General features: G+C 44.3%; 1 protein-coding gene across 1 annotated transcript in view; it reads right to left on the bottom strand.

Annotated features, from left to right (window-relative positions):
* LOC139572868 (CUB and sushi domain-containing protein 3-like) overlaps positions 1-24,426 on the bottom strand; it is a 1,528,140-nt gene that overhangs the window by 394,309 nt on the left and 1,109,405 nt on the right. The window contains exon 25 of the mRNA XM_071395690.1: positions 1,865-2,056. Within this exon, the coding sequence (XP_071251791.1) occupies positions 1,865-2,056 (192 nt within the window). The remainder of the gene's footprint in view (positions 1-1,864; positions 2,057-24,426) is intronic.

The following is a 24,426-nucleotide window of genomic DNA, read 5'->3' as shown; positions in this document are numbered from 1 at the left end:
TTATAAAGCCATTCTGTAGCTACACCTGCAGAATGTTTATGTCCATTTTTACCATAATCTATCAGCACAAGACTCCGCAGGTACACAGCTTCCCTACACCTGCTCGATTCAAGCTAATTGCAGTGAATAACTTCAGCAGTTTGTCCACCTTGCCTTCGCATGGACGGAACCTAATGCAGCGATCTACACATCTAACACGGAACCTAACGCAGCAATCTACACATCTAACACGGAACCTAACGCAGCAATCTACACATCTAACACGGAACCTAACGCAGCAATCTACACATCTAACACGGAACCTAACGCAGCAATCTACACATCTAACACGGAACCTAACGCAGCAATCTACACATCTAACACGGAACCTAATGCAGCAATCTACACATCTAACACGGAACCTAACGCAGCAATCTACACATCTAACACGGAACCTAACGCAGCAATCTACACATCTAACACGGAACCTAACGCAGCAATCTACACATCTAACACTGATCACTGATGGAAAGGATGGAAAATGGCAAACAAAATGGATGATTTGGATAGACGTGCATTAATCAATGAGCTACTAAAAAGAGACATTTAATCTGTCTCTCTCTCTCTCCCTCCCTCCCTCCCTCCCTCCCTCCCTCCCTCCCTCCCTCCCTCCCTCAAAATCAAAAAGAGACATTTAAATGTTTTCAATCACTCAAAAGGAAATAAATAATCAAATGTGATGAGTTAATTATTTGAAATCACTACAATACAATACAGCACAATGTTCTTACTTAACGTTAAAAACAAATTGCTGGCATCTAGACCACTTAACATAAAGAATCAACTGGCATCAAGACCACTTAACATAAAGAATCAACTGGCATCAAGACCACTTAACATAAAGAATCAACTGGCATCTAGACCACTTAACATAAAGAATCAACTGGCATCAAGACCACTTAACATAAAGAATCAACTGGCATCAAGATCACTTAACATAAAGAATCAACTGGCATCAATACCACTTACCATAAAGAATCAACTGGCATCAATACCACTTAACATAAAGAATCAACTGGCATCAAGACCACTTAACATAAAGAATCAACTGGCATCAAGACCACTTAACATAAAGAATCAACTGGCATCACCCCCATTCTCAAGGATCAATTATTCTGAACAAAACATAAGAGCTATTTGTCTTCTCCAACTAAATGAAAAGCGGAACGTCTTTCCAACAGTCCAATTAAGTGGAAATCATGTAGGACTAAATCCCTGGGATTAACACTGAGCTCAGCAATGTTGACTGTCTGATTGGACTGTATACTATAATGGGCTGCCAGAGAAAAGGATGCAGGGGGAGGGAGGGAGAGAGAGAGACAGAGAGACAGAGAGACAGAGAGAGAGAGAGAGAGAGAGAGAGAGAGAGAGACAGACAGGGAGTTAGAGAGTTAGAGAGTTAGAGAGTTAGAGAGACAGAGGGGGAGAGACAGGGGGGGAGAGAGAGAGAGAGAGAGAACGAGAGAGAGACAGATAGACAGAGAGAGAGAGAGAGAGAGAGAGAGAGAGAGTTAGAGAGAGAGAGAGAGAGTTAGAGAGAGAGAGAGAGAGTTAGAGAGAGAGAGAGTTAGAGAGAGAGACAGAGAGAGAGACAGAGAGAGAGACAGAGAGACAGACAGAGAGACAGACAGAGAGACAGAGCGACAGAGAGACAGAGAGACAGAGAGACAGAGAGAGAGACAGAGAGACAGACAGGGAGAGAGGGAGAGAGAGACAGAGAGACAGACAGGGAGAGAGGGAGAGAGAGAGAGAGAGAGAGAGAGAGAGAGAGAGAGAGAGAGAGAGAGAGAGATTGTTAAGAAAGAGGGGGACAAGGAAGGATTACCTATGCATGAGGGGAGGTGGTTGTCCCACGCTCTTCTCTCTCGGGTCATGCACTTGAGTATGCCACTTCCGTGCAGGGAATAACCTTGGTCACAGCCGTACGTGACGGCACTGCCAGCGAAGTGCCCCTGGTCGCTGACCTTGAACCCAAACTGAGGCACCCCGGGTTCCTCGCAGTGAGACAGATCAAAACCTGCCAGAGAATTATAGAGTGGAGGAGGAGACAGAGAGGGGAACACAGGTTGTATCATTATGGAGACCGTCCCAGAGAATTATAGAGTGGAGGAGGAGACAGAGAGGGGAACACAGGTTGTATCATTATGGAGACTGTCCCAGAGAATTATAGAGTGGAGGAGGAGACAGAGAGGGGAAACACAGGTTGTATCATTATGGAGACTGTCCCAGAGAATTATAGAGTGGAGGAGGAGACAGAGAGGGGAAACACAGGTTGTATCATTATGGAGACTGTCCCAGAGAATTATAGAGTGGAGGAGGAGACAGAGAGGGGAAACACAGGTTGTATCATTATGGAGACCGTCCCAGAGAATTATAGAGTGGAGGAGGAGACAGAGAGGGGAACACAGGTTGTATCATTATGGAGACTGTCCCAGAGAATTATAGAGTGGAGGAGGAGACAGAGAGGGAAACACAGGTTGTATCATTATGGAGACCGTCCCAGAGAATTATAGAGTGGAGGAGGAGACAGAGAGGGAAACACAGGTTGTATCATTATGGAGACCGTCCCAGAGAATTATAGAGTGGAGGAGGAGACAGAGAGGGAAACACAGGTTGTATCATTATGGAGACTGTCCCAGAGAATTATAGAGTGGAGGAGGAGACAGAGAGGGAAACACAGGTTCTATCATTATGGAGACTGTCCCAGAGAATTATAGAGTGGAGGAGGAGACAGAGAGGGAAACACAGGTTGTATCATTATGGAGACCGTCCCAGAGAATTATAGAGTGGAGGAGGAGACAGAGAGGGAAACACAGGTTGTATCATTATGGAGACCGTCCTAGAGAATTATAGAGTGGAGGAGGAGACAGAGAGGGGAACACAGGTTGTATCATTATGGAGACCGTCCTAGAGAATTATAGAGTGGAGGAGGAGACAGAGAGGGGAAACACAGGTTGTATCATTATGGAGACTGTCCCAGAGAATTATAGAGTGGAGGAGGAGACAGAGAGGGAAACACAGGTTGTATCATTATGGAGACTGTCCCAGAGAATTATAGAGTGGAGGAGGAGACAGAGAGGGAAACACAGGTTGTATCATTATGGAGACCGTCCCAGAGACAACATACATTATGGAGACCATCCTAGAGACAACACACATTATGGAGACCATCCCAGAGACAACATACATTATGGAGACCATCCTAGAGACAACACACATTATGGAGACCATCCTAGAGACAACACACATTATGGAGACCATCCTAGAGACAACATACATTATGGAGACCATCCTAGAGACCACACACATTATGGAGACCAACCTAGAGACCACATACATTATGGAGACCATCCTAGAGACAACACACATTATGGAGACCGTCCCAGAGACAACATACATTATGGAGACCATCCCAGAGACAACATACATTATGGAGACCATCCTAGAGACCACACACATTATGGAGACCATCCTAGAGACAACACACATTATGGAGACCATCCTAGAGACAACATACATTATGGAGACCATCCTAGAGACAACACACATTATGGAGACCATCCTAGAGACAACACACATTATGGAGACCATCCTAGAGACCACATACATTATGGAGACCATCTTAGAGACAACATACATTATGGAGACCATCCTAGAGACCACACACATTATGGAGACCATCCTAGAGACCACATACATTATGGAGACCATCTTAGAGACAACATACATTATGGAGACCATCCTAGAGACCACATACATTATGGAGACCATCCTAGAGACAACACACATTATGGAGACCATCCTAGAGACAACATACATTATGGAGACCATCCCAGAGACAACACACATTATGGAGACCATCCTAGAGACAACACACATTATAGAGACCATCCTAGAGACCACACACATTATGGAGACCGTCCTAGAGACAACACACATTATGGAGACCGTCCCAGAGACCACATACATTATGGAGACCATCCTAGAGACAACATACATTATGGAGACCATCCTAGAGACCACAGACACAAGGACACACACTCTCACATTATGGCTGCACACGTGGAGACCACACATTCACACACTCTAGCACATACACACACAAGCACACACACACACAAGCACACACACACACAAGGACATACACAAAACTCAGAAAACAACACGTCGGCATGTCAACTAGTAAGTGTTTCTGGAAACCAGCCATAGTGTCACACAGTGACATATTCTCATTCCTCTGCATTGTAAAGACCAGTGGGGGCTGTTGAGGGGAGGACAGCTCATAATAACGGCTGGAACCAATCAGAGGAGCCTGCTGAGGGGAGGACGGCTCATAATAATGGCTTTAACCAATCAGAGGAGGCTGCTGAGGGGAGGACGGCTCATAATAATGGCTGGAACCAATCAGAGGAGGCTGCTGAGGGGAGGACGGCTCATAATAACGGCTGGAACCAATCAGAGGAGGCTGCTGAGGGGAGGACGGCTCATAATAATGGCTGGAACCAATCAGAGGAGGCTGCTGAGGGGAGGACGGCTCATAATAATGGCTTTAACCAATCAGAGGAGGCTGCTGAGGGGAGGACGGCTCATAATAATGGCTGGAACCAATCAGAGGAGGCTGCTGAGGGGAGGACGGCTCATAATAATGGCTGGAACCAATCAGTGGAGGCTGCTGAGGGGAGGACAGCTCATAATAATGGCTGGAACCAATCAGAGGAGGCTGCTGAGGGGAGGACGGCTCATAATAATGGCTGGAACCAATCAGTGGAGGCTGCTGAGGGGAGGACGGCTCATAATAATGGCTTTAACCAATCAGAGGAGGCTGCTGAGGGGAGGACGGCTCATAATAATGGCTGGAACCAATCAGTGGAGGCTGCTGAGGGGAGGACGGCTCATAATAATGGCTGGAACCAATCAGTGGAGGCTGCTGGGGGGAGGATGGCTCATAATAATGGCTGGAACGACGTGAATGGAAAAATGGCGTCAAACACATTGAAAACATGTTTGCTACCATTCCACTCATTAACAGCCGTTACCACGAGCCCGTCCTCCCCAATTAAGGTGCCACCAACCTCCTGTGGTAAAGACATTAACTAAATCCTAAATAGCACCCGATGCTCTTGTTAAATGTAGTGCACACTATATGTAGGGAATAGGGTGCCATTTGGGACGACGCCTTATTGATTGAGGCGTGGGAACAATGTCCTGCTTCAGAACATACTGAGTGTGGTGGACTTAAAGTCCCATTAAATGAGTTAGCAGGAAAATATCCTTTCTGGACAGAGACAGCAATTACAGCTAGCTAATTAACTGATCAAGTGACTGTGACTGGTTAGCAGGATGGAGAGGTGCTATAGGCTACGACTCCTCTTAACAGTGGGGGAATATAAACACTGCTCAAAACAATGGGCCATTCCAATAAGTCTTAACCCTATGTGTTAGGGATGAGGTCTTAACCCTATGTGTTAGGGATGAGGTCTTAACCCTATGTGTTAGGGATGAGGTCTTAACCCTATGTGTTAGGGATGAGGTCTTAACCCTATGTGTTAGGGATGAGGTCTTAACCCTACCTGTTAAGGATGAGGTCTTAGCCCGATGTGTTAGGGATGAGGTCTTAACCCTATGTGTTAGGGATGAGGTCTTAACCCTATGTGTTAGGGATGAGGTCTTAACCCTATGTGTTAGGGATGAGGTCTTAACCCTATGTGTTAGGGATGAGGTCTTAACCCTATGTGTTAGGGATGAGGTCTTAACCATATGTGTTAGGGATGAGGTCTTAACCCTATGTGTTAGGGATGAGGTCTTAACCCTATGTGTTAGGGATGAGGTCTTAACCCTATGTGTTAGGGATGAGGTCTTAACCCTATGTGTTAGGGATGAGGTCTTAACCCTATCTGTTAGGGATGAGGTCTTAACCCTATGTGTTAGGGATGAGGTCTTAACCCTACCTGTTAGGGATGAGGTCTTAACCCTATGTGTTAGGGATGAGGTCTTAACCCTATGTGTTAGGGATGAGGTCTTAACCCTATGTGTTAGGGATGAGGTCTTAACCCTATGTGTTAGGGATGAGGTCTTAACCCGAAGTGTTAGGGATGAGGTCTTAACCCTATGTGTTAGGGATGAGGTCTTAACCCTATGTGTTAGGGATGAGGTCTTAACCCGAAGTGTTAGGGATGAGGTCTTAACCCGAAGTGTTAGGGATGAGGTCTAAACCCTATGTGTTAGGGATGAGGTCTTAACCCTATGTGTTAGGGATGAGGTCTTAACCCTATGTGTTAGGGATGAGGTCTTAACCCTATGTGTTAGGGATGAGGTCTTAACCCTATGTGTTAGGGATGAGGTCTTAACCCGAAGTGTTAGGGATGAGGTCTAAACCCTATGTGTTAGGGATGAGGTCTTAACCCTATGTGTTAGGGATGAGGTCTTAACCATATGTGTTAGGGATGAGGTCTTAACCATATGTGTTAGGGATGAAGTCTTAACCCTATGTGTTAGGGATGAGGTCTTAACCCTAACTGTTAGGGATGAGGTCTTAACCCTATGTGTTAGGGATGAGGTCTTAACCCTACGTGTTAGGGATGAGGTCTTAACCCTATGTGTTAGGGATGAGGTCTTAACCCTATGTGTTAGGGATGAGGTCTTAACCCTACCTGTTAGGGATGAGGTCTTAACCCTATCTGTTAGGGATGAGGTCTTAACCCGATGTGTTAGGGATGAGGTCTTAACCCTATGTGTTAGGGATGAGGTCTTAACCCTATGTGATAGGGATGAGGTCTTAACCATATGTGTTAGGGATGAGGTCTTAGCCCTATGTGATAGGGATGAGGTCTTAACCCTATCTGTTAGGGATGAGGTCTTAACCCTATAATGCAACATTTGTTGCATTAACAAAAACAAAACAAATCCATTCTAAATTTAACCTGCTACTGACAGAGCTGACTTCTGTCTGTCTGTCTGTCTGTCTGTCTGTCTGTCTGTCTGTCTGTCTGTCTGTCTGTCTGTCTGTCTGTCTGTCTGTCTGTCTGTCTGTCTGTCTGTCTGTCTGTCTGTCTGTCTGTCTGTCTGTCTGTCTGTCTGTCTGTCTGTCTGTCTGTCTGTCTGTCTGTCTGTCTGTGTCTGTGATCACTATCAGATTAGAGCAATAAGGGAGACAAGATATCTACAACCCCACTATCAGATTAGAGCCATAAAGGAGACAAGACATCTACCACCCCACTACCACTATCAGATTAGAGCCATAAAGGACACTAGACATCTACCACCCCACTACCACAATCAGATTAGAACCATAAAGGAGACTAGACATCTACCACCACAAAACCACTATCAGAATAGAGCAGTAAGGGAGACTGGACATCTAGCACCCCACTACCACTATCAGATTAGAGTCAAAAGGGAGACTAGACATCTACCAGCCCACTACCACTATCAGATAAGAGCCATAAAGGAGACGAGACATTGACCACCCCACTACCACTTTCAGATTAGAGTCATTAAGGAGACTAGACATCTACCACCCCACAATCAGAATAGAGTCATAAGGGAGACTAGACATCTACCACCCCACTACCACAATCATATTAGAACCATAAAGGAGACTAGACATCTACCACCCCACTACCACTATCAGATTAGAGCCATAAGGGAGACTAGACATCTACCACCCCACTACCACTATCAGATTAGAGCCATTAAGGAGACTAGACATCTACCACCCCACAATCAGAATAGAGCCATAAGGGAGACTAGACATCTGCCACCAAACTACCACTATCAGATTAGAGTCATTAAGGAGACTAGACATCTACCACCCCACTACCACAATCAAATTAGAGCCATAAGGGAGACTAGACATCTACCACTATCAGATTAGAGCCATAAGGGAGACTAGACATTGACCAACCCACTACCACTATAAAGGAGACTAGACATCTACCACTATCAGATTAGAGACAAAAAAGAGACTAGACATCTACCACCCCACTACCACAATCAAATTAGAGCCATAAGGGAGACTAGACATCTACCACTATCAGATTAGAGCCATAAGGGAGACTAGACATTGACCAACCCACTACCACTATCAGATTAGAGCCATAAGGGAGACTTGACATCAACCATCTCTCTATCAGATTAGAGCCATAAGGGAGACTAGACATCTAGCACCCCACTACCACTATCAGAGTAGAGTCATAAAGGAGACTAGACATCTACCACCACAAAACCCATATCAGATTACAGCCATCAGGGAGACTAGACATCTACCACCCCACTACAACTATCAGATTAGAGTCATTAAGGACACTAGATATCTACCACTATCAGATTAGAGCCATAAGGGACACTCTATATCTACGACCCCACTACCACTATCAGATTAGAGCCAGTTAGGGACTAGACATCAACCACTATCAGATTAGAGCCATTAGGGAGACTACACATTGACCACCCCACAACCACTATCAGATTAGAGCAATAAGGGAGACTAGAAATCTACCACCCCACTACCTCTACCAGATTAGAGCCATAAAGGAGACTAGACATTGACCAACCCACTACCACTATCAGATTAGAGCCATAAAGGAGACTAGACATCAACCATTTCTCTATCAGATTTGAGCCATAAGGGAGACTAGACATCTACCATCCCACAACCACCATCAGATTAGAGCCATTAGGGAGACTAGACATCTACCACTCCACTACCACTATCAGAGTAGAGTCATAAAGGAGACTAGACATCAACCACCCCACTACCACTATCAGATTAGAGCCATAAGGGAGACTAGATATCTACCACTCCACTACCACAATCAGATTAGAACCATAAAGGAGACTAGACATCTACCACCCCACTACCACTATCAGATTAGAGCCATAAGTGAGACTAGACATCTACCACTATCAGATTAGAGCCATAAGGGATACTAGACATCTACCAGCCCAATACAACTATCAGATTAGAGTCATATGGGAGACTAGACATCGACCACTATCAGATTAGAGCCATAAAGGAGACTAGACATCAACCACATCTACCACTATCAGATTAGAGCCATAAAGGAGACTAGACATCAACCACCACAAAACCACTATCAGATTAGAGCCACAAGGGAGACTGGACATCTACCACAGCACCATCAGATTAGAGCAGTAAGGGAGAATAGGCATCTACCACTCCACTACCACTATCAGATTAGAGCCATACGGGAGACTAGAAATCTACCAACCCACTACCATTATCAGAATAGAGCAATTAGGGAGACTAGACATCTACCAGCCCACTACCACTATCAGATTAGAGCCATAAGGGAGACTAGACATCAACCACCACAAAACCACTATCAGATTAGAGCCACAAGGGAGTCTCGACATCTGCCACCCCACTACCACTATCAGATTAGAGTCAACCAGGAGACTAGAAATCTAACAGCGCGCAACTACTATCAGATTAGAGCCATAAGGGAGACTAGATATCTACGACCCCACTACCACTATCATAATAGAGCCACAAAGGAGACTAGACATCAACCACATCTACCACTATCAGATTAGAGCCACAAAGGAGACTAGACATCTACCATATCTACCACTATCAGATTAGAGCCATAAAGGAGACTAGACATCTACCATATCTACCACTATCAGATTAGAGCCATAAAGGAGACTAGACATCAACCACCACAAAACCACTATCAGATTAGAGACACAAGGGAGACTAGACATCTACCACCCCACTACCACTATCAGATTAGAGCCATTAGGGAGACTAGACATCAACCACCACAAAACCACTATCAGATTAGAGCCATAAAGGAGACTAGACATCAACCACCACAAAACCACTATCAGATTAGAGCCATAAGGGAGTCTAGACATCTACCACCCCACTACCACTATCAGATTAGAGCCATAAAGGAGACTAGACATCAACCACAATCAGATTAGAGCCATAAAGGAGACTAGATATCTACCACCCCACTACCACTATCAGATTAGAGCCATAAGGGAGACTAGACATCTATCACCCCACTACCACTATCAGATTAGAGCCACAAGGGAGAGTAGGCATCTGCCAGCCCACTACCACTATCAGATTAGAGCCATTAGGGATACTAGAGCCATAAGGGAGACTAGACATCTACCACACCACTATCAGATAAGAGCCATAAAGGAGAGTAGGCATCTGCCACCCCACTACCACTATCAGATTAGAGTCAAACAGGAGACTAGAAATCTACCAACGCACAACCACTATCAGATTAGAGCCATTAGGGAGACTAGACATCTACCAGCCCACTACCACTATCAGATTAGAGCCATAAGGGAGACTAGACATCTATCACCCCACTACCACTATCAGATTAGAGGCATAAAGGAGTCTAGACATCTACCACTATCAGATTAGAGCCATAAAGGAGACTAGACATCTACCACTATCAGATTAGAGCCATAAAGGAGACTAGACATCTACCACTATCAGATTAGAGCCATAAAGGAGACTAGACATCAACCACCACAAAACCACTATCAGATTAGAGACACAAGGGAGACTAGACATCTACCACCCCACTACCACTATCAGATTAGAGTTATAAAAGAGACTAGACATCTACCAGCCCACTACCACTATCAGATTAGAGCCATAAGGGAGACTAGACATCTACCAGCCCACTACCACTATCAGAATAGAGCCATAAGGGAGACTAGAGCCATAAGGGAGACTAGATATCTACCACTATCAGATTAGAGCCATAAAAGAGTCTAGACATCTACAAACCCAATACCACTATCAGATTAGAGCCACAAAGGAGACTAGACATCTACCACATCTACCAATATCAGATTAGAGTTATAAAGGAGACTAGACATCAACCACCACAAAACCACTATCAGATTAGAGCCATTAGGGAGACAAGACATCTACCAGCCCACTACCACTATCAGATTAGAGCCATAAGGGAGACTAGATATCTACGACCCCACTACCACCATCATGATAGAGCCACAAAGGAGACTAGACATCTACCACATCTACCACTATCAGATTAGAGCCATAAAGGAGACTAGACATCAACCACCACAAAACCACTATCAGATTAGAGTTATAAAGGAGACTAGACATCAACCACCACAAAACCACTATCAGATTAGAGCCATAAGGGAGACTAGAAATCTACCAACCCACTACCACTATCAGATTAGAGTTATAAAGGAGACTAGACATCAACCACCACAAAACCACTATCAGATTAGAGCCATTAGGGAGACAAGACATCTACCACCCCACTACCACTATCAGATTAGAGCCACAAAGGAGACTAGACATCTACCACATCTACCACTATCAGATTAGAGCCATAAAGGAGACTAGACATCAACCACCACAAAACCACTATCAGATTAGAGACACAAGGGAGACTAGACATCTACCACCCCACTACCACTATCAGATTAGAGTTATAAAGGAGACTAGACATCTACCAGCCCACTACCACTATCAGATTAGAGTTATAAAAGAGACTAGACATCTACCAACGCACAACCACTATCAGATTAGAGCCATTAGGGAGACTAGACATCTACCAGCCCACTACCCCAACAAATTAGAGCCATAAGGGAGACTAGTCATCTACCAGCCCACTACCACTATCAGATTAGAGCCATAAGGGAGACTAGAAATCTACCAACCCACTACCACTATCAGATTAGAGCCATAAGGGAAACTAGATATCTACGACCCCACTACCACCATCATATTAGAGCCACAAAGGAGACTAGACATCAACCACATCTACCACTATCAGATTAGAGCCATAAAGGAGACTAGACATCAACCACCACAAAACCACTATCAGATTAGAGCCACAAGGGAGACTAGACATCTACCACACCACCATCAGATTAGAGCAGTAAGGGAGAATAGGCATCTACCACTCCACTACCACTATCAGATTAGAGCCATACGGGAGACTAGAAATCTACCAACCCTCTACCATTATCAGAATAGAGCAATTAGGGAGACTAAACATCTACCAGCCCACTACCACTATCAGATTAGAGCCATAAGGGAGACTAGACATCAACCACCACAAAACCACTATCAGATTAGAGCCACAAGGGAGTCTCGACATCTGCCACCCCACTACTACTATCAGATTAGAGTCAACCAGGAGACTAGAAATCTAACAGCGCGCAACTACTATCAGATTAGAGCCATAAGGGAGACTAGATATCTACGACCCCACTACCACTATCATATTAGAGCCACAAAGGAGACTAGACATCTACCACATCTACCACTATCAGATTAGAGCCATAAGGGAGACTAGACATCTACAACCCCACTACCACTATCAGATTAGAGCCACAAAGGAGACTAGACATCTACCACATCTACCACTATCAGATTAGAGCCATAAAGGAGACTAGACATCAACCACCACAAAACCACTATCAGATTAGAGCCATAAGGGAGTGTAGACATCTACCAGCCCACTACAACTATAAGATTAGAGCCACAAGGGAGACTAGACATTGACCACCCCACTACCACTATAAGTATAGAGCCATAAAGGAGACTAAACATCAACCACAATCAGATTAGATCCATAAAGGAGACTAGATATCAACCACCACAAAACCACTATCAGATTAGAGACACAAGCGAGACTAGACATCTACCACCCCACTACCACTATCAGATTAGAGCCACAAGGGAGAGTAGGCATCTGCCAGCCCACTACCACTATCAGATTAGAGCCATTAGGGATACTAGAGCCATCCAATTTGTAAGTCGCTCTGGATAAGAGCGTCTGCTAAATGACTTAAATGTAAATGTAATAAGGGAGACTAGACATCTACCACACCACTATCAGATAAGAGCCATAAAGGAGAATAGGCATCTGCCACCCCCCTACCACTATCAGATTAGAGTCAAACAGGAGACTAGAAATCTACCAACGCACAACTACTATCAGATTAGAGCCATTAGGGAGAATAGACATCTACCAGCCCACTACCACTATCAGATTAGAGCCAAAAGGGAGACTAGATATCTACCACATCTACCACTATCAGATTAGAGCCATAAAGGAGTCTAGACATCTACCAGCCCAATACCACTATCAGATTAGAGCCACAAAGGAGACTAGACATCTACCACTATCAGATTAGAGCCATAAAGGAGACTAGACATCTACCACTATCAGATTAGAGCCATAAAGGAGACTAGACATCAACCACCACAAAACCACTATCAGATTAGAGACACAAGGGAGACCAGACATCTACCACCCCACTACCACTATCAGATTAGAGTTATAAAAGAGACTAGACATGTACCAACCCACAACCACTATCAGATTAGAGCCATTAGGGAGACAAGACGTCTACCAGCCCACTACCACTATCAGATTAGAGCCATAAGGGAGACTAGACATCTACCAGCCCACTACCACTATCAGAATAGAGCCATAAGGGAGACTAGAGCCATAAGGGAGACTAGATATCTACCACAACTACCACTATCAGATTAGAGCCATAAAGGAGTCTAGACATCTACCAACCCACAACCACTATCAGATTAGAGCCATTAGGGAGACAAGACATCTACCACCCCACTACCACCATCATGATAGAGCCATAAAGGAGTCTAGACATCTACCAACCCACAACCACTATCAGATTAGAGCCATTAGGGAGACTAAACATCAACCACCACAAAACCACTATCAGATTAGAGACACAAGGGAGACTAGACATCTACCACCCCACTACCACTATCAGATTAGAGTTATAAAGGAGACTAGACATCTACCAGCCCACTACCACTATCAGATTAGAGTTATATAAGAGACTAGACATCTACCAACGAACAATCACTATCAGATTAGAGCCATTAGGGAGACTAGACATCTACCAGCCCACTACCCCAACAAATTAGAGCCATAAGGGAGACTAGTCATCTACCAGCCCACTACCACTATCAGATTAGAGCCATAAGGGAGACTAGAAATCTACCAACCCACTACCACTATCAGATTAGAGCCATAAGGGAAACTAGATATCTACGACCCCACTACCACCATCATATTAGAGCCACAAAGGAGACTAGACATCTACCACATCTAACTCTATCAGATTAGAGCCATAAAGGAGACTAGACATCAACCACCACAAAACCACTATCAGATTAGAGCCATAAAGGAGACTAGACATCAACCTCCACAAAACCACTATCAGATTAGAGACACAAGGGAGACTAGACATCTACCACCCACTACCACTATAAGATTAGAGTTATAAAGGAGACTAGACATCTACCACCCCACTACCACTATCAGATTAGAGCCATAAGGGAGACTAGACATCTACCACCCCACTACCACTATCAGATTAGAGTTATAAAGGAGACTAGACATCTACCACCCCACTACCACTATCAGATTAGAGCCATAAGGGAGACTAGACATCTACCACCCCACTACCACTATCAGATTAGAGTCATTAAGGAGACTAGACATCTACCACCCCACAATCAGAATAGAGCCATAAGGGAGACTAGACATCTGCCACCAAACTACCACTATCAGATTAGAGCCATAAGGGAGACTAGACATCTACCACACCACCATCAGATTAGAGCAGTAAGGGAGAGTAGGCATCTACCACTCCACTACCACTATCAGATTAGAGCCATACGGGAGACTAGAAATCAACCAACCCACTACCATTATCAGATTAGAGCAATTAGGGAGACTAGACATCTACCAGCCCACTACCACTATCAGATTAGAGCCATAAGGGAGACTAGACATCTGCCACCCCACTACCACTATCAGATTAGAGTCAACCAGGAGACTAGAAATCTAACAGCGCGCAACTACTATCAGATTAGAGCCATTAGGGAGACTAGATATCTACGACCCCACTACCACCATCATAATAGAGCCACAAAGAAGACGAGACATCTACCACATCTACCACTATCAGATTAGAGCCATAAAGGAGACTAGACATCAACCACCACAAAACCACTATCAGATTAGAGCCATAAGGGAGACTAGACATTTTCCAGCCCACTACAACTATAAGATTAGAGCCACAAGGGAGACTAGACATCGACCACCCCACTACCACTATAAGATTAGAGCCATAAAGGAGACTAAACATCAACCACAATCAGATAGGATCCATAAAGGAGACTAGATATCAACCACCACAAAACCACTATCAGATTAGAGACACAAGCGAGACTAGACATCTACCACCCCACTACCACTATCAGATTAGAGCCACAAGGGAGAGTAGGCATCTGCCAGCCCACTACCACTATCAGATTAGAGCCATTAGGGATACTAGAGCCATAAGTGAGACTAGAGATCTACCAGCCCACTACCACTATCAGATTAGAGCCATTAGGGATACTAGAGCCATAAGTGAGACTAGAGATCTACCAGCCCACTACCACTATCAGATTAGAGCCATAAGGGAGACTAGAGCCATAAGGGAGACTGGACATCTACCAAAACACTATCAGATAAGAGCCATAAGGGAGAGTAGGCATCTGCCACCCCACTACCACTATCAGATTAGAGCCAAACAGGAGACTAGAAATCTACCAACCCACTACCACTATCAGATTAGAGCCATAAGGGAAACTATATATCTACGACCCCACTACCACCATCATATTAGAGCCACAAAGGAGACTAGACATCTACCACATCTACCACTATCAGATTAGAGCCATAAAGGAGACTAGACATCAACCTCCACAAAACCACTATTAGATTAGAGACACAAGGGAGACTAGACATCTACCACCCACTACCACTATAAGATTAGAGTTATAAAGGAGACTAGACATCTACCACCCCGCTACCACTATCAGATTAGAGCCATAAGGGAGACTAGACATCTACCACCCCACTACCACTATCAGATTAGAGTCATAAAGGAGACTAGACATCAACCACCACAAAACCACTATCAGAATAGAGCAGTAAGGGAGACTGGACATCTAGCACCCCACTACCACTATCAGATTAGAGTCAAAAGGGAGACTAGACATCTACCAGCCCACTACCACTATCAGATAAGAGCCATAAAGGAGACGAGACATTGACCACCCCACTACCACTATCAGATTAGAGTCATTAAGGAGACTAGACATCTACCACCCCACAATCAGAATAGAGTCATAAGGGAGACTAGACATCTACCACCCCACTACCACAATCATATTAGAACCATAAAGGAGACTAGACATCTACCACCCCACTACCACTATCAGATTAGAGCCATAAGGGAGACTAGACATCTACCACCCCACTACCACTATCAGATTAGAGTCATAAGGGATACTAGATATCTACAACCCCACTACCACCATCATAATAGAGCCACAAAGAAGACTAGACATCTACCATATCTACCACTATCAGATTAGAGCCATAAAGGAGACTAGACATCAACCACCACAAAACCACTATCAGATTAGAGCCATAAGGGAGACTAGACATCTACCAGCCCACTACAACTATAAGATTAGAGCCACAAGGGAGACTAGACATCGACCACCCCACTACCACTATCAGATTAGAGACACAAGCGAGACTAGACATCTACCACCCCACTACCACTATCAGATTAGAGCCACAAGGGAGAGTAGGCATCTGCCAGCCCACTACCACTATCAGATTAGAGCCATTAGGGATACTAGAGCCATAAGTGAGACTAGAGATCTACCAGCCCACTACCACTATCAGATTAGAGCCATAAGGGAGACTAGAGCCATAAGGGAGACTAGACATCTACCACACCACTATCAGATAAGAGCCATAAGGGAGAGTAGGCATCTGCCACCCCACTACCACTAGCAGATTAGAGTCAAACAGGAGACTAGAAATCTACCAACGCCCAACCACTATCAGATTAGAGCCATTAGGGAGACTAGACATCTACCAGCCCACTACCACTATCAGATTAGAGTTATAAAGGAGACTAGACATCTACCAGCCCACTACCACTATCAGATTAGAGCCAAAAGGGAGACTAGATATCTACCACATCTACCACTATCAGATTAGAGCCATAAAGGAGTCTAGACATCTACCAGCCCAATACCACTATCAGATTAGAGCCACAAAGGAGACTAGACATCTACCAAATCTACCACTATCAGATTAGAGCCATAAAGGAGACTAGACATCAACCACCACAAAACCACTATCAGATTAGAGACACAAGGGAGACTAGACATCTACCACCCCACTACCACTATCAGATTAGAGTTATAAAAGAGACTAGACATCTACCAACCCACAACCACTATCAGATTAGAGCCATGAGGGAGACAAGACATCTACCAGCCCACTACCACTATCAGATTAGAGCCATAAGGGAGACTAGATATCTACCAGCCCACTACCACTATCAGAATAGAGCCATAAGGGAGACTAGAGCCATAAGGGAGACTAGATATCTACCACAACTACCACTATCAGATTAGAGCCATAAAGGAGTCTAGACATCTACAAGCCCAATACCACTATCAGATTAGAGCCATAAGGGAGACTAGACATCAACCACCACAAAACCACTATCAGATTAGAGCCACAAGGGAGTCTCGACATCTGCCACCCCACTACCACTATCAGATTAGAGTCAACCAGGAGACTAGAAATCTAACAGCGCGCAACTACTATCAGATTAGAGTCATAAGGGATACTAGATATCTACAACCCCACTACCACCATCATAATAGAGCCACAAAGAAGACTAGACATCTACCATATCTACCACTATCAGATTAGAGCCATAAAGGAGACTAGACATCAACCACCACAAAACCACTATCAGATTAGAGCCATAAGGGAGACTAGACATCTACCAGCCCACTACAACTATAAGATTAGAGCCACAAGGGAGACTAGACATCGACCACCCCACTACCACTATCAGATTAGAGACACAAGCGAGACTAGACATCTACCACCCCACTACCACTATCAGATTAGAGCCACAAGGGAGAGTAGGCATCTGCCAGCCCACTACCACTATCAGATTAGAGCCATTAGGGATACTAGAGCCATAAGTGAGACTAGAGATCTACCAGCCCACTACCACTATCAGATTAGAGCCATAAGGGAGACTAGAGCCATAAGGGAGACTAGACATCTACCACACCACTATCAGATAAGAGCCATAAGGGAGAGTATGCATCTGCCACCCCACTACCACTAGCAGATTAGAGTCAAACAGGAGACTAGAAATCTACCAACGCCCAACCACTATCAGATTAGAGCCATTAGGGAGACTAGACATCTACCAGCCCACTACCACTATCAGATTAGAGTTATAAAGGAGACTAGACATCTACCAGCCCACTACCACTATCAGATTAGAGCCAAAAGGGAGACTAGATATCTACCACATCTACCACTATCAGATTAGAGCCATAAAGGAGTCTAGACATCTACCAGCCCAATACCACTATCAGATTAGAGCCACAAAGGAGACTAGACATCTACCAAATCTACCACTATCAGATTAGAGCCATAAAGGAGACTAGACATCAACCACCACAAAACCACTATCAGATTAGAGCCATAAAGGAGACTAGACATCTACCACCCCACTACCACTATCAGATTAGAGTTATAAAAGAGACTAGACATCTACCAACCCACAACCACTATCAGATTAGAGCCATGAGGGAGACAAGACATCTACCAGCCCACTACCACTATCAGATTAGAGCCATAAGGGAGACTAGATATCTACCAGCCCACTACCACTATCAGAATAGAGCCATAAGGGAGACTAGAGCCATAAGGGAGACTAGATATCTACCACAACTACCACTATCAGATTAGAGCCATAAAGGAGTCTAGACATCTACAAGCCCAATACCACTATCAGATTAGAGCCATAAGGGAGACTAGACATCAACCACCACAAAACCACTATCAGATTAGAGCCACAAGGGAGTCTCGACATCTGCCACCCCACTACCACTATCAGATTAGAGTCAACCAGGAGACTAGAAATCTAACAGCGCGCAACTACTATCAGATTAGAGCCATTAGGGAGACTAGATATCTACGACCCCACTACCACCATCATAATAGAGCCACAAAGGAGACCAGACATCTACCACATCTACCACTATCAGATTAGAGCCATAAAGGAGACTAGACATCAACCACCACAAAACCACTATCAGATTAGAGCCATAAGGGAGACTAGACATCTACCAGCCCACTACAACTATAAGATTAGAGCCATAAGGGAGACTAGACATCGACCACCCCACTACCACTATAAGATTAGAGCCATAAAGGAGACTAAACATCAACCACAATCAGATTAGAGCCATAATGGAGACTAGATATCAACCACCACAAAACCACTATCAGATTAGAGACACAAGCGAGACTAGACATCTACCACCCCACTACCACTATCAGATTAGAGCCACAAGGGAGAGTAGGCATCTGCCAGCCCACTACCACTATCAGATTAGAGCCATTAGGGATACTAGAGCCATAAGTGAGACTAGAGATCTACCAGTCCACTACCACTATCAGATTAGAGCCATTAGGGATACTAGAGCCATAAGTGAGACTAGAGATCTACCAGCCCACTACCACTATCAGATTAGAGCCATAAGGGACACTAGAGCCATAAGGGAGACTAGACATCTACCACACCACTATCAGATAAGAGCCATAAGGGAGAGTAGACATCAACCACCACAAAACCACTATCAGATTAGAGACACAAGGGAGACTAGACATCTACCACCCCACTACCACTATCAGATTAGAGTTATAAAAGAGACTAGACATCTACCAACCCACAACCACTATCAGATTAGAGCCATTAGGGAGACAAGACATCTACCAGCCCACTACCACTATCAGATTAGAGCCATAAGGGAGACTAGACATCTACCAGCCCACTACCACTATCAGAATAGATCCATAAAGGAGACTAGAGCCATAAGGGAGACTAGATATCTACCACAACTACCACTATCAGATTAGAGCCATAAAGGAGTCTAGACATCTACAAGCCCAATACCACTATCAGATTAGAGCCATAAGGGAGACTAGACATCAACCACCACAAAACCACTATCAGATTAGAGCCACAAGGGAGTCTCGACATCTGCCACCCCACTACCACTATCAGATTAGAGTCAACCAGGAGACTAGAAATCTAACAGCGCGCAACTACTATCAGATTAGAGCCATTAGGGAGACTATATATCTACGACCCCACTACCACTATAAGATTAGAGCCATAAGGGAGACTAGATATCTACCACATCTACCACTATCAGATTAGAGCCATAAGGGAGACTAGATATCTACCACATCTACCACTATCAGATTAGAGCCATAAAGGAGACTAGACATCAACCACCACAAAACCACTATCAGATTAGAGCCATAAGGGAGACTAAACATCAACCACAATCAGATTAGAGCCATAAGGGAGACTAGACATCTACCAGCCCACTACCACTATCAGATTAGAGCCATAAGGGAGACTAGATATCTACCACATCTACCACTATCAGATTAGAGCCATAAAGGAGTTTAGACATCTACCAGCCCAATACCACTATCAGATTAGAGCCACAAAGGAGACTACACATCTACCACATCTACCACTATCAGATTAGAGTCATAAAGGAGACTAGACATCAACCACCACAAAACCACTATCAGATTAGAGACACAAGGGAGACTAGACATCTACCACCCCACTACCACTATCAGATTAGAGTTATAAAAGTGACTAAACATCTACCAACCCACAACCACTATCAGATTAGAGCCATTAGGGAGACAAGACATCTACCAGCCCACTACCACTATCAGATTAGAGCCATAAGGGAGACTAGACATCTACCAGCCCACTACCAGTATCAGATTAGAGCCAAAAGGGAGACTAGATATCTACCACATCTACCACTATCAGATTAGAGCCATAAAGGAGTCTAGACATCTACCAGCCCAATACCACTATCAGATTAGAGCCACAAAGGAGACTACACATCTACCACATCTACCACTATCAGATTAGAGTCATAAAGGAGACTAGACATCAACCACCACAAAACCACTATCAGATTAGAGACACAAGGGAGACTAGACATCTACCACCCCACTACCACTATCAGATTAGAGTTATAAAAGTGACTAGACATCTACCAACCCACAACCACTATCAGATTAGAGCCATTAGGGAGACAAGACATCTACCAGCCCACTACCACTATCAGATTAGAGCCATAAGGGAGACTAGACATCTACCAGCCCACTACCACTATCAGATTAGAGCCATAAGGGAGACTAGATATCTACCACAACTACCACTATCAGATTAGAGACATAAAGGAGTCTAGACATCTACAAGCCCAATACCACTATCAGATTAGAGCCACAAAGGAGACTAGACATCTACCACATCTACCACTATCAGATTAGAGCCATAAAGGAGACTAGACATCAACCACCACAAAACCACTATCAGATTAGAGACACAAGCGAGACTAGACATCTACCACCCCACTACCACTATCAAATTAGAGTCAAACAGGAGACTAGAAATCTACCAACGCACAACCACTATCAGATTAGAGCCATTAGGGAGACTAGACATCTACCAGCCCACTACCACTATCAGATTAGAGCCAAAAGGGAGACTAGACATCTACCATATCTACCACTATCAGATTAGAGCCATAAAGGAGACTAGACATCAACCACCACAATACCACTATCAGATTAGAGCCATAAAGGAGACTAGACATCTACCACATCTACCACTATCAGATTAGAGTTATAAAAGAGACTAGACATCTACCAACCCACAACCACTATCAGATTAGAGCCATGAGGGAGACTAGACATCTACCAGCCCACTACCACTATCAGATTAGAGCCATAAGGGAGACTAGATATCTACCAGCCCACTACCACTATCAGAATAGAGCCATAAGGGAGACTAGAGCCATAAGGGAGACTAGATATCTACCACAACTACCACTATCAGATTAGAGCCACAAGGGAGTCTCGACATCTGCCACCCCACTACCACTATCAGATTAGAGTCAACCAGGAGACTAGAAATCTAACAGCGCGCAACTACTATCAGATTAGCGCCATTAGGGAGACTAGATATCTACGACCACAAAACCACTATCAGATTAGAGCCATAAGGGAGACTAGACATCAACCACCACAAAACCACTATCAGATTAGAGCCATAAGGGAGACTAGACATCTACCATTCCACTACAACTATAAGATTAGAGCCATAAGGGAGACTAGACATCGACCACCCCACTACCACTATAAGATTAGAGCCATAAAGGAGACTAAACATCAACCACAATCAGATTAGAGCCATAATGGAGACTAGATATCAACCACCACAAAACCACTATCAGATTAGAGACACAAGCGAGACTAGACATCTACCACCCCACTACCACTATCAGATTAGAGCCACAAGGGAGAGTAGGCATCTGCCAGCCCACTACCACTATCAGATTAGAGCCATTAGGGATACTAGAGCCATAAGTGAGACTAGAGATCTACCAGCCCACTACCACTATCAGATTAGAGCCATTAGGGATACTAGAGCCATAAGTGAGACTAGAGATCTACCAGCCCACTACCACTATCAGATTAGAGCCATAAGGGACACTAGAGCCATAAGGGAGACTAGACATCTACCACACCACTATCAGATAAGAGCCATAAGGGAGAGTAGACATCAACCACCACAAAACCACTATCAGATTAGAGACACAAGGGAGACTAGACATCTACCACCCCACTACCACTATAAGATTAGAGTTATAAAAGAGACTAGACATCTACCAACCCACAACCACTATCAGATTAGAGCCATTAGGGAGACAAGACATCTACCAGCCCACTACCACTATCAGATTAGAGCCATAAGGGAGACTAGACATCTACCAGCCCACTACCACTATCAGAATAGAGCCATAAAGGAGACTAGAGCCATAAGGGAGACTAGATATCTACCACAACTACCACTATCAGATTAGAGCCATAAAGGAGTCTAGACATCTACAAGCCCAATACCACTATCAGATTAGAGCCATAAGGGAGACTAGACATCAACCACCACAAAACCACTATCAGATTAGAGCCACAAGGGAGTCTCGACATCTGCCACCCCACTACCACTATCAGATTAGAGTCAACCAGGAGACTAGAAATCTAACAGCGCGCAACTACTATCAGATTAGATCCATTAGGGAGACTATATATCTACGACCCCACTACCACCATCATAATAGAGCCACAAAGAAGACTAGACATCTACCACATCTACCACTATCAGATTAGAGCCATAAAGGAGACTAGACATCAACCACCACAAAACCACTATCAGATTAGAGCCATAAGGGAGACTAAACATCAACCACAATCAGATTAGAGCCATAAGGGAGACTAGACATCTACCAGCCCACTACCACTATCAGATTAGAGCCAAAAGGGAGACTAGATATCTACCACATCTACCACTATCAGATTAGAGCCATAAAGGAGTCTAGACATCTACCAGCCCAATACCACTATCAGATTAGAGCCACAAAGGAGACTACACATCTACCACATCTACCACTATCAGATTAGAGTCATAAAGGAGACTAGACATCAACCACCACAAAACCACTATCAGATTAGAGACACAAGGGAGACTAGACATCTACCACCCCACTACCACAATCAGATTAGAGTTATAAAAGTGACTAAACATCTACCAACCCACAACCACTATCAGATTAGAGCCATTAGGGAGACAAGACATCTACCAGCCCACTACCACTATCAGATTAGAGCCATAAGGGAGACTAGACATCTACCAGCACACTACCACTATCAGAATAGAGCCATAAGGGAGACTAGAGCCATAAGGGAGACTAGATATCTACCACAACTACCACTATCAGATTAGAGACATAAAGGAGTCTAGACATCTACAAGCCCAATACCACTATCAGATTAGAGCCACAAAGGAGACTAGACATCTACCACATCTACCACTATCAGATTAGAGCCATAAAGGAGACTAGACATCAACCACCACAAAACCACTATCAGATTAGAGACACAAGGGAGACTCGACATCTACCACCCCACTACCACTATCAGATTAGAGTAATAAAGGAGACTAGACATCTACCAACCCACAACCACTATCAGATTAGAGCCATTAGGGAGACTAGATATCTACGACCCCACTACCACCATCATATTAGAGCCACAAAGGAGACTAGACATCTACCAGCCCACTACCACTATCAGATTAGAGCCACAAAGGAGA

The sequence above is a fragment of the Salvelinus alpinus genome, chromosome 4 (genome assembly GCF_045679555.1).
Source record: "Salvelinus alpinus chromosome 4, SLU_Salpinus.1, whole genome shotgun sequence".
Taxonomy (NCBI): domain Eukaryota; kingdom Metazoa; phylum Chordata; class Actinopteri; order Salmoniformes; family Salmonidae; genus Salvelinus; species Salvelinus alpinus.
This window is presented reverse-complemented; position numbering and strand designations above follow the sequence as displayed.